Below are 16,760 nucleotides of genomic sequence, written 5' to 3'. Positions count from 1 at the left end.
TCAGATGAACAACAACACATGACATATTACACCGTGTCATTTATTTATTTATCAAAAACTAGGCCAAAATGGAGAAGCCATGTGTGACAAACTAAGTACCCCCTTACTGCTTCCATAGGAGGGTAAGTCGCAGTCAGCGCTGCTAATCAGATGCCTATGATTATCTGATCATCAGCAAGTGTGATCACCTCTATAAAAGCAGAAGTTTTGCAGTTTGCTGCTCTGGAGCGGGTCAGACCTCAACCCGATTGAAATTAAAGAAACCTTAAGAGAGCTGTGCATCAACAAATGCCCACATGCCTCAATGAACTGAAGCAATGTGGGCCAAAATTCCTCCACAGCGATGTGAGAGACTGATAGAAAAAAGTCATAGAAAATGATTGTTGCCAAAAATTAAATCATAGGGTGTACTTAGTTTGTCACGCCTGGCTTCTCCATTTTGGCTTTTTTTTTTTTTTGTTAAATAAATAATGACAAGTGTCATGTGTTGTTGTTCATCTAAGGTTGTATTTACCTAATTTTAAGGACTAATATTGACTTATGTATATACATATAATTATAGGGGATTGGCCTATTTGGGCATCCAAGTAACTGACAGATTAGCTAACAATACTGAATGTCACAGCACTCAAGAATGTCACTTGTCTACAAATATATTAAACTGTATTTCTAATAATAATCTTCTTTTCCTCCAAACAGAATCAATATGACTTAAATGTGATTCTGCCAGATCCTCCAGGTGGGAAACTTCATGAACGTACCTTTGTACTCCATGATGATTCCACACCCTTTTTCATCCGCACCAAATCCGGAGATCTGTGCTTCCGTGAGGGTACGGATATGGCCGACACTGCTTCTCACCACAGGTTACTGAAACATAACTCCAAAGACGACACAATCAATGCAGGCAAGAAGGTGGTTCAGTGTCCCTGTTGGCAGGGCTGGCACGGCCCTCACTGTGGCATACCTACAATTGTGTATCACTCCAATCTCCCGTCCAAGTCAAAAGTAAAACCCAGAAAAGTTCCACGTCGAGTCATCAATGCCATCAACATCAACCATGAGTTTGACCTGCTACACGCTCGATTTCACGAACTTGCAGATGTTGTGGACGTGTTTTTGGTTTGCGAATCCAACTTTACCGCGTACGGGGACACAAGACCTCTTTATTTCCGGCACCTGCTCCTAAACGGAACGTTCGATTACATTAAGCACAAGATTATGTACGTCTTCCTGGACCACTTTCCAGTGGGCGGCCGTGAGGACGGCTGGATCATGGATGATTACCTGCGCACATATTTGACCAAAAATGGAATGTCAAGGATCGAGGGCCTCAAAGCGGATGATGTTTTCATCATCGATGATGCAGATGAAATTCCTGCTCGAGATGGAATCCTTTTCCTCAAACTCTACGACGGCTGGTCGGAACCGGTTGGGATATACATGCGCAAATCCCTATATGGATTTTATTGGAGGCAGTTCGGAACGCTAAACATCTTATCTGCTTGCACGGCAGCTATGCTCTTTAAGGTTTACAAGGGTGATGGGATTCTTCTTCGCCGCCGATCCTATTATTCCATGTCGGGATTCCGGGAATATGAGAACTCCACGGGACGCATTCTAGTACCGTGGGCCATCGGAAGCCCTGTTCACTATGCTGGATGGCACTGCTCTTGGTGTTTCAAACCAGAAGGGATTTATTACAAGCTTATATCAGCTCAGAATGGAGACTTCCCACGTTGGGGCGATTACAGTGAGAAACGGAATATAAGTTATATCAAAGAGTTAATAGGTACAGGAGGTTGGTTTGATGGGTCTGTACCAAACTACCCACCCACAAACCCCAAAGAGCATATGTACGCTCCCAAATACCTCCTGGATAACTATAATAAATATCGCTACTTGCTGGAGAACCTGTTTACCAAAGAGAAACGTTAAGAGAAACGGATCTGTTTCAAATAGGCATTTTCTAAGTTTATCTGATAGTTTCTGTATCCTAATGTTTCTGTATTCATAATGGAGACCTAGAGAGAGTGTTACAGTCATATCGGGACTGTTGTAAAAATTGCCTTAGTGCATTAGTTGCATTGATGCTTTGATTCTTAAGATAAGTCATCACTATTCTCTCTCTTTTTTCCAGTAAAAAAAAATCATCCTTTAAAATCAGCATGAAGTCAAAATGGACAAATATTAGTATTTTTATGGAATATTGCTGTATTTATCCATGCAAATCATTATTATTTTAAAATTAATATGCTCTCATAATCTTGAATCAAAATAACTTTACCTCCCTCTTGCAGCTCATCTCATCTCTTATGATGTGTTCACTGGCGTGAGGGCGGGAGAACCTGTCACTCACATGACATCACACCAATAGCAAACCACAACCATCCAATCAATTCCCCATGGACAAAATCAAGTCCCGCCCTACATTTTATTTTGTTGTTTGAGAAGCCGTTTCACTCGGATATACTTCACAATGTAGCAGAAAAGACTATTACAACTTTCCTTTCATGCCAACTTTAAACAAGACAAATAATATAAAAACAATAGTAATATAAAATACATTCTTATTTATACAAAATAATATGTAAATACTTGTTTTCAAAGAATATATCTTAAAATTATTATTTTTAATTTTCTTTCTTACCTCGTTGACAAATTTCTAATTTTAAAATTGGATGGATTTGTGGTCTTGTGGTCTTCATTGTCTTGTTTGTACAAGATGATAAAAAAAAAAAAAATCTTAATGAGTATTGTTTATATTTCTAATTATTTTTACACTTTAAATGACAATGATATTGCAGCTGCAATGCCACTTTAATGTCTACTGAACTTTAATGGCCCCATCATAGTCTGTAAGATCTTGCTGATGGCTTGAGTTTCAAGGCTTTCACAGGGTCTGTCATGCTCTGTGGGCTTGGATACAGATACGTTAAGCATTCGCTGTAAGTATCACTGATGTGAATCTTGTAGATTGTGCGTTGAAACCGGAACTCCTGTCAGGAACTGAGTTTGCTGTGTCAGCAGAACGCAGCAACAGGAAAGATATTATGAGTTAACAAACATAGCCAAGACAAATATGGGAAGTTTTAGAAAGCATGGCATTAAAAAGGGCATTCAAACCTTGAGGTTCAAAATGAAGAGAATTCAAATGTTCATGTGTGTGAATTCAATTCATGCGTTCCCAGGGAATCAAACCAATGACCTAGTGTCCTTTGCGCCTCGCTCTAGGTTTTAGAGGAGGGAATTCTTTCACAAAGTTAACTTTCACTTTGCCAGTTAAAATTATATTGCATTAGACCAAACATTAAAAGTGCACTGTTTCATTTAAATGCAGCTATTTTTAAGTGTTAACTTTAATATTGGCCTCATCCACAATGTTTCCTCTTTTCCCGTCATTGATGGAATTTTCCGGGTTTCCGTGTTTTCACTGTTTTACGGTAGAGGGCGCTATTACGCATCTTCTGAGAATGTATCTCCTGAACATGCAATATCATGTATTAATTTGCATAAATTATGCAAAATAACGTGATCACAAACATTAAACAGCATATAAATCAAAACTGCCTAACGTTATACTGAAAAAAATGTAGACCCATGACGGGCTATTAGGACTGTGAAAGCATGGACTCGATCTACTCCATCTATGTTTTGATCATCGTTCTGAATAATGGTGCGTTCAAGTCCTCCTGGGAAGTTCATACTTACGACTGTAAGTCGTGTTTACGACGGCCGGTGCGTTCACGTCACTTTCGGCGGAGTAAGATGTCGGTGTGTACCTCCTCTTAATTAATTACACAAAAATACAGCAAGGTTCTACTCTAGTTCAAGAAAATGAAGAACAAAGAAATGTGCATCAGGTGTGCTTTGGTTTTTCATGTTTTTAATTAAATTATGAAGCCACTGCAAACTTTATCGTTATAAATTACAGTTATATTGTAGGCTAATGCCATCATATTCTGTGCAGGTAATTAGCTTACTTCGCTGTAAATAGAAAAGCCTGACAATATCACTGCTAAATACCTTTCGGTATTGGGGTGTTCTCACTGACAAGCCAACAACTCGTAAAGATCGGGGTCTTAAAGAAAATCTCGAGCTTCCCACTCGTACGACATTGTGGTGGCGTTCATGTGCGTTCAACTCGACGTAAATACGATCTATAGCCTATGACCGGGGGTTTCAAAGTGGTGGCCGCAGCAAGTTGGGGGGAAAAAGTTAAAAAACGTAAAAATATTTGTTATATGAGTATTGTTATGAAATAGCATTATAATAATTTGTTGCATAGCCTATCTGAACATTATACTTTTAATGCTAATCTTTTAGAGATGAACTGATTGATCGGCTGGTGACCTGCAGATTTGGCCGATTTTCACGTGATTTTCAGTCTGACATATGCCGATTTTATGCAAGTCAAATGTACTCGGGCGCCGCATGATTAACATCGCGCAACATCAGCATCACACGTGCACACGGAACGCACATTGAGGAAACCTTGTGAGTTACTGCCGTTTGTTTCAGACCGCAAGCGCGAGCGGCGCAAATTTTTTTCGGCGTGCATGTTCAGTGAGTGCATTCACACCGAGAGCAGGAGCAGCGCGTGAGCAGTAGTGATTAGTGTTATTATTATTAGTTATCTATTTTTGCTGAGCTGCTCACGCTCAATTTAAGTGAATGCACTCTTTTGATGGACAAAATAAATATGATTTCACACAAAAAGTACCTAAAATGCACATAATTTGCATGTATAGTGTGTTTTAACAAGAACGGGAGTAGGCTATGTCAGAAAAGAAAATGAAGACTCAAAAATATTTATATAAAATGTACCCATTTAAACTTGTTTTTATTAATCAGTTTGGGTAAAAGTGGTGTTTTATAAAAAAAAAATATAGAAAATAAATATTTGTGTGTGCTGTGAAGTGGTTAGAAAAAATGAAATCGGAATCGGCTAAAATCTGTATCGGAAGTTCAAACTCAATGAAGAATCGGAATGGCCTAGAAAATTGTAATCAGTGCATCTCTATAATCTTTCTGATTGGCTGGTATCAAACACCATCACACAATCTGATGTTCACCTATATGTTTTATTTATTTATTTCTACATTTGCCGTAGTATTGTCGATGGATTCAATAACACATCCTGCAGAAGGGGTGCCTTGGCCAGAACCTAGTGGTATTTGGGGGACTTTGTCATGGAAAAGTTTGGGAACCCCTGGCCTATGAGATGACTTGAACGCACCATCCAGATGTAGGCTAGTCTTTGTTAAAAACGTGATTTTCTCAGCTGTTGCATTTTTTTTTTTTTTTTTTTACTTATCCAAGTGTTGATTTAAAAAATAAAAATAAAAAAAAGAATGCATGAAGCTAGAATAAACGTTTTTATTAAAATTAACGTTTTTTTATAAAAAAATTTTAAGCAGAGGGTCTGTTCTTTCTTTTGATTGGCTATTGCATGTTCAGATATTCATATGACTAAATATTCAAGGGGCCATGACGTGAAAATGATCTAAAATGCTGGCAGGGAAAAGGTTAAAATGTGCCATTTTGACTGCTGTTAACATCCTCCTGTGAATTAATAGAAAAAAAATAACTTAAAAAAATAAACTAACTGGCTAGATGGATTAGGCTACAGCATATAGAACAATGATGTGAAATTTTGACGTCGGTTTTTTACATTTACTGCCAAGGTAATAGGCTAACTAAATTAGTAACTATAAAACTTAACTTAATAGTTAAAATTTAACTCTATTTGCGATGTTGATAACTGTGAAAACACGTCATCACAGTAGACCATGTTTATTTAAATTCTGTAGGCCTATTCAAAGAAATCACACTCGTAACCCTGCTGTTGTTGCACTAAATTGGCCCGGCTGAGGTATCAGCACTCTTGCTTGTGTGATCCTGCTTCATTTTTGCTTTTTATCTCAGGTAGGAATCTTGCCAAGTTGACGAGGTTTAGAAATAATGCGGAACTGTCACTGGCTCTAGTCACTCAGTAGGTGGGTGGTTGCTTTCTATTGGACCAGGGGGCAACAGTGCCACTGTCTGTTTACCCGAGAGAGATCTCACAGGGGCAGTGAGCCGAAGTCAAATCTGAGCTGCTGCTTTGTCTTTTTCCCCTTCCTACATGGCAGAGATGCAACCTTGTGTGACCTGCTAAAATGCTGGTTATTATGAGAGATTTTTGAGTATTTACAAAGACAAAAGATAGCAGTTTCTCAGATCTGTACACTCTGAAAACATTGTTAAATATCTTAACAACACCAGGCTGCTTAAGAGGAACAATTTACAAGAGTTTCATTTCTATTGTTTATTTACAGAGGGTTTATTTAACATGCAAACATAGTGTGGAAAGAGAAGTTGGTTATGCTTCAAAACTACTTTTTTTTTTTTTTGTGGTTTGGGTTTTGTTTTTTTAAATGTCTCGTGATCACATAGGTTACTTGGAATATTTTGTTAAGCATTTCCTCTTATATGTTGATAGAAATTACATTTGTGTCTGAACTGTTTCTTTTACATTATGTAATATAATCTGATTTGTGTAACAGTGACCCTACAGAGAAAATCAAGTAATTGTTGTTTACATGAGAAATGTTTTTGTAGTGCCAACATTTTGAACGATTGTACTTCCTGTAGAGAAATTAGAAGCCATAATCTGTACTATTGAATAACAATCAGTAGGTTAAATGGTTGTTTTTCCTGTCCAACGCATTAAGTACAGTAGTTTAATGAGTCAAATGTTAACACACTGGACTATGCTTTACTGCAGTCATTGTTTAATGATTGCTGTGCAATTACTTATATTTCAGATTGTATTTAATGAAATGAGATTGTATTTTTCATATGTTTGTTGCACAGGGATGTTGGAAATAATTTGGATAATTTTACTCAATGTTGATTGATCTTGTGTCGTATTCAGAGGAGAAGTTTATAGTTGCTTTTACAATTGATAATTTGTGTTGGAAGTGACTTGTTTGTATGGAATATTTATTCGAGAAAAATAAAATCAGACTTTTTCTCTTCAGTAAGTCATGTTTTCTATATAAGTGACCAATATGACAGCTAGTCTCCTTTATTGTGATCGTAATGACATGCGCTATTCCCATTCACCACTAGAGGGTGTGGGAACAGCAGCATTTTTCCTCTGTTCAATGGCTGACATTGAACCAGGGTTAAATGAATAACACTATATTTTGAAATCTTTAGAATTTTTTTTACCCTAATTTTTTTTTTGAGGCTGAAACTTTCCAGAAAAAAAAAAAAAGAAACAATAAGAAAACTTCCATTCATGACTTCTCAAGTCGACATTGGTGAAATTAACCCTTTATTGTGTCATTAAAAATCATCAATAAAAAAAAAAATGCTTGACATCCATACAGTACATTAACATAAAGCACCACTGAGTTAATATACAAACCAAAGCCTTTTTAAAATCACTGTCAAGTATGTCATTTATAGCACCTGATGTGTTACAAATAATTTTTAGCACCACTGAGATGTTACAGGAACACGCCTACTTTTTGGGACTTTAGCTTATTCACCGGATCCCCCAGAGTTAGATAAGTCCATACATACCCTTTTCATCTCCGTACATGCCGTAACTCTGTCTGATGCACCCACCGCTAGCCTAGCTTAGCACAAAGACTGGAGGTAAACGGCTCCAGCTAGCATACTGCTCCCAATAAGTGACAAAATAACGCCAACATTTTCCTATTTACGTGTTGTGATTTGTATAGTCACAGCGCGTACAAATAACAGGGTCACATGAGACAGCCATCTTCTAACCCTATACATACTTGGAACTATATTCTCAGAAGGCGAAGCACTGCTACTTGGGCGGAGTGATTTACTCGAACTCTGAGCGAACTCTCTCCTCACCACGGGTACGGTGTCGGGGCTTCTCAGGTGCTGCGAGCAAATCACTCCGCCCAAGTAGTGCTTCGCTTTCTGAGAATATAGTTCCCAGTATGTATACGGTTAGAAGATGGCTGTGTCTCATGTGACCTTGTTATTTGTACACGCTGTGACTATACAAATCACAACATGTAAATAGTAAAATGTTGGTGTTATTTTGTCACTTATTGGGAGCAGTATGCTAGCTGGAGCCGTTTACCTCCAGTCTTTGTGCTAAGCTAGGCTAGCGGTGGGTGCGTCAGACAGAGTTACGGCACGCACGGAGATGAAAAGGGTATGTATGGACTTATCTAACTCTGGGGGATCCGGTGAATAAGCTAAAGTCCCAAAAAGTCGGCGTGTTCCTTTAATATACAAACCAAAGCCTTTTTAAAATCACTGTCAAGTATGTCAAAATACAAATGATTTTTAGCACCTGATTCCTTAGGCAACAATTGTGTTGTGTTTTACTTTTCCTCAGCTCCATTTCTTTACTTAATCATCTCAGAATAAATACATTCCTGAGATCCGGATTCTGTAGACCAGACTGAAGCCGGATTAAGATACTAAACCAACAATCAGCTTGTATTGAAGACTCTTTTAAGTCATGTGTTGGGCACAGATCTGTACCTTGTGGTTTCAGAACATTTAATCTTGCTCTCCCTCTCTATATTTCTATCATCTGAGTCTCTCTCAAGTGGATTCTTGCTACTGAAATAGGAAAGCCACATACATCCTGTTTAACATCAACTAAAAGCCCCCCCTCCCTCCAATAAACAGAGCCAGACACCAACACACACACTCAAAGCTGACTTTCTCAGGGCTCTCTACCCATTTAAAACTGGCAAATGACTTGTTTTTGATGGCGTTTTCTTGAAATACACTACCGTTCAAAAGTCTGGGATCAGTAAGATTTTTGTTTGGTTGCATTTTATTTTACAGTACATGCACTTACCTAAGAAAGTAACTACATTGGTAACGGTTAGGTTAAGCATATTAGAATGATTTCTGAAGTATCATGTGACAATGAAGACTGGAGTAACAATGCTGAAAATTCAGCTTTGATCATAGGAATAAATTACATTTTAAAATATATTGACCGGTTTTGAGAATAAGAGACTTCTTTCAAAAAAAGATCTAAAAAAACAACCTCAAGCTTTTGAACAGTAGTGTATATTAGACTCCCCCCACCCCCCACAAAAGAAGATAAAAAAGAAAAAAACCTGACCAGATGTCTTAAACTTTTAGTTCTTGGGTTCTTTTAACTTGGGACAGTAAGCAATGACTTAGCAACCATCTACAAAACCCTAGCAACCACACAGCAATCCACTAAACACCACCCAGAACATCCTACAGCTACCTCATGCTTCAATGTGATGAACTTGTTCTGTTACGACTCCAGTTGCCTGTTAATGTCTGTTAAAGGTCAGAAAAGACCAGCGGCAGGATCAAATAGTCAGTCACACCATGTAAACATCCTTTCACAACTAACATAAACCAGTTTCCATTTCCCAGACGCTGCTGATAAATCTTAGGTAGACCCTGCCTGATTTGAAAAAGTCTAAACACAGACCTAAATATCTGGGCCACATCAGTGGTCCTCAACTGGTTTTGCTTCAGATTTTAACTGTTTATTATCCAGTAGTTAACAGAACTGTCCTTAAAATCTAACATTTGTATTAGTATTACCATGAATCTTAGCATTTCTATGGTTTGATGCTCTTGACAGCTAATAATTCAAAACATGTGGTTGGCACCAAACCCCATATCTGATGTACAGGAGCATATGTTCTTTACTTTGCATAAATTTGTTTTTGAAGATAACATTGCACAACCTGCCCATGTGGGCATCCGTCTAATATGACAAGCTTTTACCATGAAATAAAATAACACCAAATTACTGTATTTTGTATAGAAACTGTATAGTTTGGACGCACAGATTTGGACGTCAACAGCAAAAGATATGGGAAGTGTTTTCTCCTTTTTTAGTTTTTTTTTTTTTTAGATACAGATGTTTACATGATCAGATGCATTTTTAATTTGTATTTAGCACTGTTATTCCATCAGAACAGACCCGCGGCCCATTTTTGGGTCGTGATCCACCAGTTGAGAATCGTCGGACTTCATTTTGGACACAGTTACTGGTTTTCTTCATACGAGACTTGTGGAAGTATGAAAAGCAGATTGCATTCGGGGGGGTTCGTTTAAACTGCAGAAATCTAATATGAAATGTTTGGATGCTTTTCAGTTTTGTTCAAGTTGCTTCACCGCTCAAGCATTTTGGCACATTTTCATTCTTGTCCTTCCCGCCGTCGTTTCTGGCATCACTCAGTCTCAGGCTTGATGAGGTATCCGTTAAAGGTGATGTAAATGTCCACGTCGTCGCTGTAGATGGCGTTCTCACGCTCCCGCTTGTAAAGACGGACCCAGACCTCGTCGCCCTCCTGTAGAGGCAGCATGATGCTCTGGCTCTGCATGATGGAGCGGTCGCTGGGCTGAGCGTAAACGATGGCCTTCTCGCTGTCGTTCTGCATGATGTGCAGGTACGTCTCCTTGAAGTTCCACGTGTGGATGTTCACATTGAAGAAGTAGATTCCTGGTATGTGGCAACGGTACTTCCCAGCAAACATGTCAAAGTGTTCGGGGGCATTGACGAAGATGGTGTCAAAGATCAGGGCCTGGTAGTTGTCAACGCTGTGAAGAGACTTCCGCCGGCCGACTGAGAAAGCAGAGTGCTGAGACTTGCAGGCGTCACCTGGGGCTCCGGCTTGTCCCTTATCTCCTTGAAGGCCTTCAGACCCTCGTGGTCCCGGGGAACCCTCAATCCCAGGCTTCCCAGGAGTGCCCCTTTCTCCACGGTCACCCTTGTCACCTTGAAAAGATGTCAGAAAAGTCAGAAAAAAGCAGAAGGAAAAAGAGCTAGAAGCCTAAAGGAAACTAAATCATGTATTAGGCTATAATTCAGGTGGACATTATTAACATTTTTACAGTTTTTAACCTTATAAAGCCTGAATTTAGTGTCTCTAAATTAAATTAAAAGGCCTCTAAATTAGCAACATGATGAAAACTTTGCTTTTTATACACAATCTAGTACATGCCAATATATTTTTTTAGCAAATAAAATGCCTTTTAGCATAATTCTAGAAACATTCCCCTTCAGATCGTGACACGTCTTTTTTCAGTGAACTTTTAGAAATGAAACGCTATACGAGTAATATTTCAAACCGAACACTGAGATCTGATATCTGATTATGTAAATAGTCTCTTATACTGTTGTATCTCTTATACAGATCTCACAGACTTACATTACAAGCTTCATATTAAGATTTCATCTGACTTTTGTTTTCATATAAATAACAACATCTGCACCAAATGACATATTTTTGCTCAGTTTGGTCTTTTGAATAAAATGTAGGTCTTTTTTCCCCACCTCGAGTATAAGCTCCATATTCTCCTATATCATATTATATGAGCCTTAAAAGCCTGATGTAGCAAATATGATACTTTAAAAAAGCACATGAAAATTTTGTTTAAACATTTTTTTTCAATAAAGTGTTTCATTTAGAAATTAGATTTTTCTTTTTCAGGCTTTACAGGGTTAAATAATTTGCTCAGCAAGATTATCTTCAAACCTTTGCTCTGCCATTAGACCTGAAAACCAACCGTAGATCAACACAATTTTTCCTAATTCAAACAAAATCGCCAAGTTAAGTTCTTTCACAATTGGTTGCATGATACGGGATAGTTCACTCAAAAATGAAAATTGTTATCATTTACTCACCCTCAAGTTGTTTCCAAACATGTTTCTTTCTTCTGTTGAACACAAAAGAAGATATTTTGAAGAATGTTGGTAACCAAAAAGTTGACGCCTGACGGTAGCCATTGATTTACATAGTAGGAAAAAAAGTACTATGGAGGTCAATGGGCCACATCAACTGTCTGGTTACTGACATTCTTCAAAATATCTTCTTTTTTGTTCAACAGAAGAAAGAAACTCATCCATGTTTTGAAACAACTTGAGGGTGAGTAAATAAAAAAAATAAAAAAAATTGGGTGAATATCCCTTTATTGCATTAACAAATGTTAATTATAAAGTGTTCCTATACCAATGTTGAAATCCGAAAAGGCACAAGCGCAATTTCTGGCAGACTAAAATAAGTCCCAAGAATCTCAAATCATAGCTTCTAAAATAAAAAAACATACAAACAAAAAAATAAAAAAACGCACTTAACTTGGGCTCAGTTTCTTTTCTTTTGTCCATCTTTGTCAACGTACCATTTCGGCAGCTCAAAATTTCCACAAACCACATTTCCTGCAGGCTTCATTTCTGTACATGCAACAAACACATACACATGTGCATACACAGACACATAAAACAACTGTCTCGTAACGGTTCTCGCCACATCAGCACCTTTCCTGCCAGGTTTGTCACTTCCTGTCCACCAAGAGGGCCTCCAGCAGAGCAGATATTTCTGAGCCAAGAGAGGTTAACTGAGGCTCACTGAGAGGAAACATATTCCAATCATTCAGCTCAATAAACACATTATTTCCCAGTTGAATTACAGTTATGTTCAGTTTGCAGTTCAGTTCCAATATCCCAAGATGCTTGTGCCAGACAACAGACAAGCGAAAGATTGGGAAACAGGGAAATTCAGCTATACACTCCTAGAAGAAAAGGTTCTATATAGAACCTTAAATGATTCTATCAGGCGCTTCATAGAACCTTTTAGGGATTCTCATCATGGGATAGTTGTATGGATTTAGTTTAATTAAATTTGTTTTAAATAAAATTTTATGAATGAAACAGCTTGTAAATATACTTTATTACCAGAAAAAAATTAAATAACCACTAAAACATTAAAGTATTATGCAATCACTTAAGACATTTCTCCCTATACAGAAACATTTTGGCATAAAATAGTTTTTTAAGTCAAGAATCTAAGGGTTCCATATAGAACCCCATTGAACCTTTTTTCTAAGAGTGTACAGAGAGATTTTCAAAGTTCCGCCCGCTCTATAATTTCTTCTGATGCTATTTGACTCTGAAACATCGCATTTGGTCTTGAGCTAAAGCACTTTTTGAAGACTTTCGGGTACCTTTGAGAATGGTCATGTTGATGTATGTGCGGACCTCAGGCATGCTTTCTCTTAAGGTTGCGGCGTCATCTTGTCGTGGGAGGTGGTCGCAGCATCGACGGCAGGGCGGTTGAGGTACGGAGACTACCAGATGTAGAGACAGACAGGCAAGCAGGAGGAACCCAAACATGGTGCGACCTGAGAAAAGAGAATAAATATGCACTTATAAGAGTCGCTCCCTATAATAACGTTCCACACACTGTTGTTATTTCGATAATGTGAGACTGTGTATTTATTAGTGGGATCATTAAGGTAGACTGGATTAGTGTAATCCTGAAAAATAGAAAGAGGGGCTTCTAAGTGGAATGCAGCCTGACAAATGTAGGCCCTTTCAGGACACAGATTAATGTTTCTGTTGGTCTGAGTCCAACCTGCACACATTACTACAGCTAAACTAACAGAGTTCAGTCTGTCTTGCCTGTCTTTCTCTCCGCTCGACAGAATCCAGCTCGTATCTGCCAAAGTTCATCTGCTAATTCTCATGAGATAAAAACGCTTCTAAATTCATGTCTGCTAAGAATGTATGATGTTAAAATACTTTCTGTACTGATACTAATCACAGGTTGAATGCCCTAAAGAATGTAAACACTGTGGCTGTGTTGAATTTCCATGGAATCATATAGCGCCAATCAGATGGAGACTGCTGTGCAGTTATTCAAATTAACTTTTGCCATGATGTCAATGATTATGGTATAATGTACTTCAGATAAACTGGCCCAAAGTAGCAACAAAAAACTAAAACTAAAAAAACCTGGCTGGATGCTTTAGCCTGCATGTAGGTCAAACATCTCTTCCTGTCTAAGTGAGCAGTTCTTGCACAGAAGAAGTGGAATTTAAATCAGTGGATTATATAAAACATCATATAATCAAGATGAAAAGCCTAAAAATCACATTCCTTGTCGGTGGTTGACCAGCAAATATTTATAGAAACCAACATCATTCAAGAAGACAGAATGGAAAATGATTGTTAAAAAAGGGTAGAAAAATTGTATCCATGCTGATATTGGATACAGGGACGGCAACATCAGGAAACATGCAACATTTTGCTGTTTTCAACATTTATAATAATAAGAAAATGTTCCTGAGCAGCAAATCAGCATATTATAATGCTTTCTGAAGGATCATGTGACACTCAAGACTGGAGTAATGATGCTGAAAATTCAGGTTTGACATCACAGGAATAAATTACATTTAAAATAAATGCAAACAGAACATTTGTATTATTATTTTTGATCAAATAAATGCAACATTGGTGAGCAATAAGAGACTTCTTTCAAAAACATTAAACACTTTTACAGACCCCAAACCCGGAAGTGTACGTTTGAAACAGAAGCTCAACTCCACTAATAAATGCATTCGGTCATGTTCACCAAGCCATAATGGATCATTCAGATGCACAAGGTGAACATGTCAGCACCAAATCTGTGTTTCCAGGTTCCTGAGTGAAGAGACCAAAAAGAGTGTTGGACTTTTGGATCTCACTTGGAAAGCAGCAGCACAGCTGGGAGGATCTGCAATACAGTGTCAAGCTCTTCTCTGTGCTGAGCTTTATTTGTTTATGATCTGAAGGCAGACTCTGTATTACATCATACTATAACAGACTGTTGAGTCTGACATGTTGAGACCCATAAGAAAATTAAAGCTTTTGGTAAAGCTAGCATGAAAATTAAAAGGGTTAGTCATACAACTTTCAAGCTAATTTCCATTGCAAAAGAGCAGGTGACAGAAATACATCGACTTGTATTGAATAATTATGGGATAAACCACTACTCAAATTCATAAAAAAATGATCAGTCCTTGATTAATTGACAAACAAACAAATAACAACACATCACATTCTAATCCAAAGGTCTTCAACCACCGATTATTTTTGTAAAAAATAAATGCAATTAAATTAATGCACATTAAATATGCATTAAACAAAAATACACTATTACAATAAATGTACACTAACATTTTGTCCTTCTAGCGGTTAAAAACAAAACTTCATGCATGTTGCGGAAGAACATTGTTTTGGTTGTGCTTCGGCTCTACGTGACTGCGCGGATGAATGCGTTTATCCTACTGTTGATTAAACATATTCATTAGATATTAACCAGTTTAGATGGAGAGGATCTCAAGCTGACAAGCTGAAGACGTTACTGTAGCTTTACCCATTAATAGACACGCTAGTACTTTGAAAATAAATCCCAGCACTGCGCTACAACAACTATAATGAAATGACCCTTCACTATAGACAATGCTTTACAATGAACTCTGTTATATGGCATATGGCAGTTTATCTGTTCAATAAAATAACTTACTCACCTGTTGAGTAATAAAAACGCCATCTCCGTCTTTACAACACATGAGGCTCAAATCATTTCCACTCCCAAGCCATACACACCTCAATAGCTGGAGCAACTTTTCTCTATTTACGGATCATGACGAGACACGCACGGGCGAGTGACGTAGGCTGCGCTACACAATCTCCCACGAAAACCATCCCGCCTCGTCTAAAATATAAACACTTACCATAGTGAATCAGGGTCAGACAAAAACACGTTTTGGAAGAATTCAAGATGCATTGGCTCATTATTAAAAAAAATACTTTTAGTAGGTCTACTTTTAAATAAAGCTAAAATTCAGCTAAATGTTCCATCGTCCATTCATTTAAAATTAAAATGTTTTTAAAACCTGCATCAACTTAATTAAATCCTTTATTAAAAGGTGCTAAAACAAAATACATGAAGTCTATCTTCCAGTATTACTGTACTGTAAAACAGCAGGCGGGTTTCAGCCGTGGCAGAGCATGAACGCTTTCCACATGCTCTCTGTCTCGGCAGCTCAGCTGTCCAGCCTGTCCATCTGCTGGAAAGATGTTAACTAGCTCGCAAAAACTTTCTGAGCACTGTAACTTACGGATCACCTTAATGAGGCTGCACAGTTTGCTTACAAAAATTGCCACTAAATTAATTTTCCTTTATAAAAAAGCCTAAATGAACTAAAGCAGTTCATTTCTGGTGTGATTGTATGTGCATGTGTGCGTGTGTGTGTGTGTGTGTAAGCAAAACTTACAGTACTTTTTGATGTGTGTGCTGCTGCCGTTGGGTCAGTGCGCTGAGAAGAGAAAAAGAACAGGGAAAAATCCTCAGTCAGTTCATTTCTCCCTCCCTCTTTCTCTCTCCCTCCCTTTCTTGCTTTCTAATTCACCCTCAGTGCCTTTCTTCCATCCCATTCCTGAACATAAACTCAAAGAGTCTCCCAGCTGAGACAGACTTTCCTATTTATTTTACTCTTCTTTGTTTTCTCCCTTTCTCTAATATAAAGTGTCGGTCAAAACTCTTCCATGAAATCTTTCTATGTCCAAACAAACTGTTTTCAGAAAGATCCGTTTTTGTCTGTTTCTTTCAGAAGTTTCCCTGTTCTATATTAGAACAGAGTAAACCATGTGAAGACCCACAACATTTATGAACATACACATTTATAAGCACACACACAAGTGAACTCGCTCATAAACTCAATGCGGCCTGTACAGCATGTATAATTTGCAGGCTGCGGCTTGTTACATGAATAGCCAAGATTTTGGTCTTTAGAGGCCCATGTTCATCTCCCAGGAGAATTAATAACAAGATTTTGGTCTTTGGAAACTCATGTTCATCTCCCATAAGAAATTCAGGCAAAATGTCTGCACAACTTACTAGTTCACCATGCACTTCTGTGAAAACACATTGTTTTTCTATCATGGTGGG

General features: G+C 37.9%; 2 protein-coding genes across 2 annotated transcripts in view; one reads left to right on the top strand and one right to left on the bottom strand.

Annotated features, from left to right (window-relative positions):
* The window catches only part of mgat3a (beta-1,4-mannosyl-glycoprotein 4-beta-N-acetylglucosaminyltransferase a), an 18,564-nt gene extending 11,540 nt beyond the window's left edge, over positions 1–7,024 (top strand). Inside the window, exon 3 of the mRNA XM_082162220.1 lies at positions 700–7,024. Within this exon, the coding sequence (XP_082018346.1) occupies positions 700–1,938 (1,239 nt within the window). The 3' untranslated portion in view covers positions 1,939–7,024. The remainder of the gene's footprint in view (positions 1–699) is intronic.
* On the bottom strand, positions 5,411–16,760 carry c1qtnf6a (C1q and TNF related 6a). Its single transcript, XM_082162314.1, has 3 exons — positions 16,087–16,760; positions 12,991–13,167; positions 5,411–10,765 (listed from the first exon to the last, which is right to left on the bottom strand). The coding sequence occupies exons 2-3, from the start codon at positions 13,157–13,159 to the stop codon at positions 10,218–10,220; spliced, it is 717 nt and encodes a 238-aa protein (XP_082018440.1). The 5' UTR covers positions 13,160–13,167; positions 16,087–16,760; the 3' UTR covers positions 5,411–10,217.

This window comes from Leuciscus leuciscus (assembly GCF_965113295.1).
Source record: "Leuciscus leuciscus genome assembly, chromosome: 1".
Classification (NCBI taxonomy): Eukaryota; Metazoa; Chordata; class Actinopteri; order Cypriniformes; family Leuciscidae; genus Leuciscus; species Leuciscus leuciscus.
Note: the sequence above shows the minus strand (reverse complement) of the source record. Positions and strands in the feature narration are given on the sequence as shown.

What these genes read in the sequence shown, in the direction of transcription:
- c1qtnf6a (XM_082162314.1), bottom strand. Translation starts at nt 13,159, where the DNA reads ATGTTTGGGTTCCTCCTGCTTGCCTGTCTGTCTCTACATCTGGTAGTC. An exon ending in CAACATGACCATTCTCAAAG is followed by an intron (nt 10,766 to 12,990) that starts GTACCCGAAAGT and finishes CATCTTTTCAAG; the next exon opens with GTGACAAGGGTGACCGTGGA.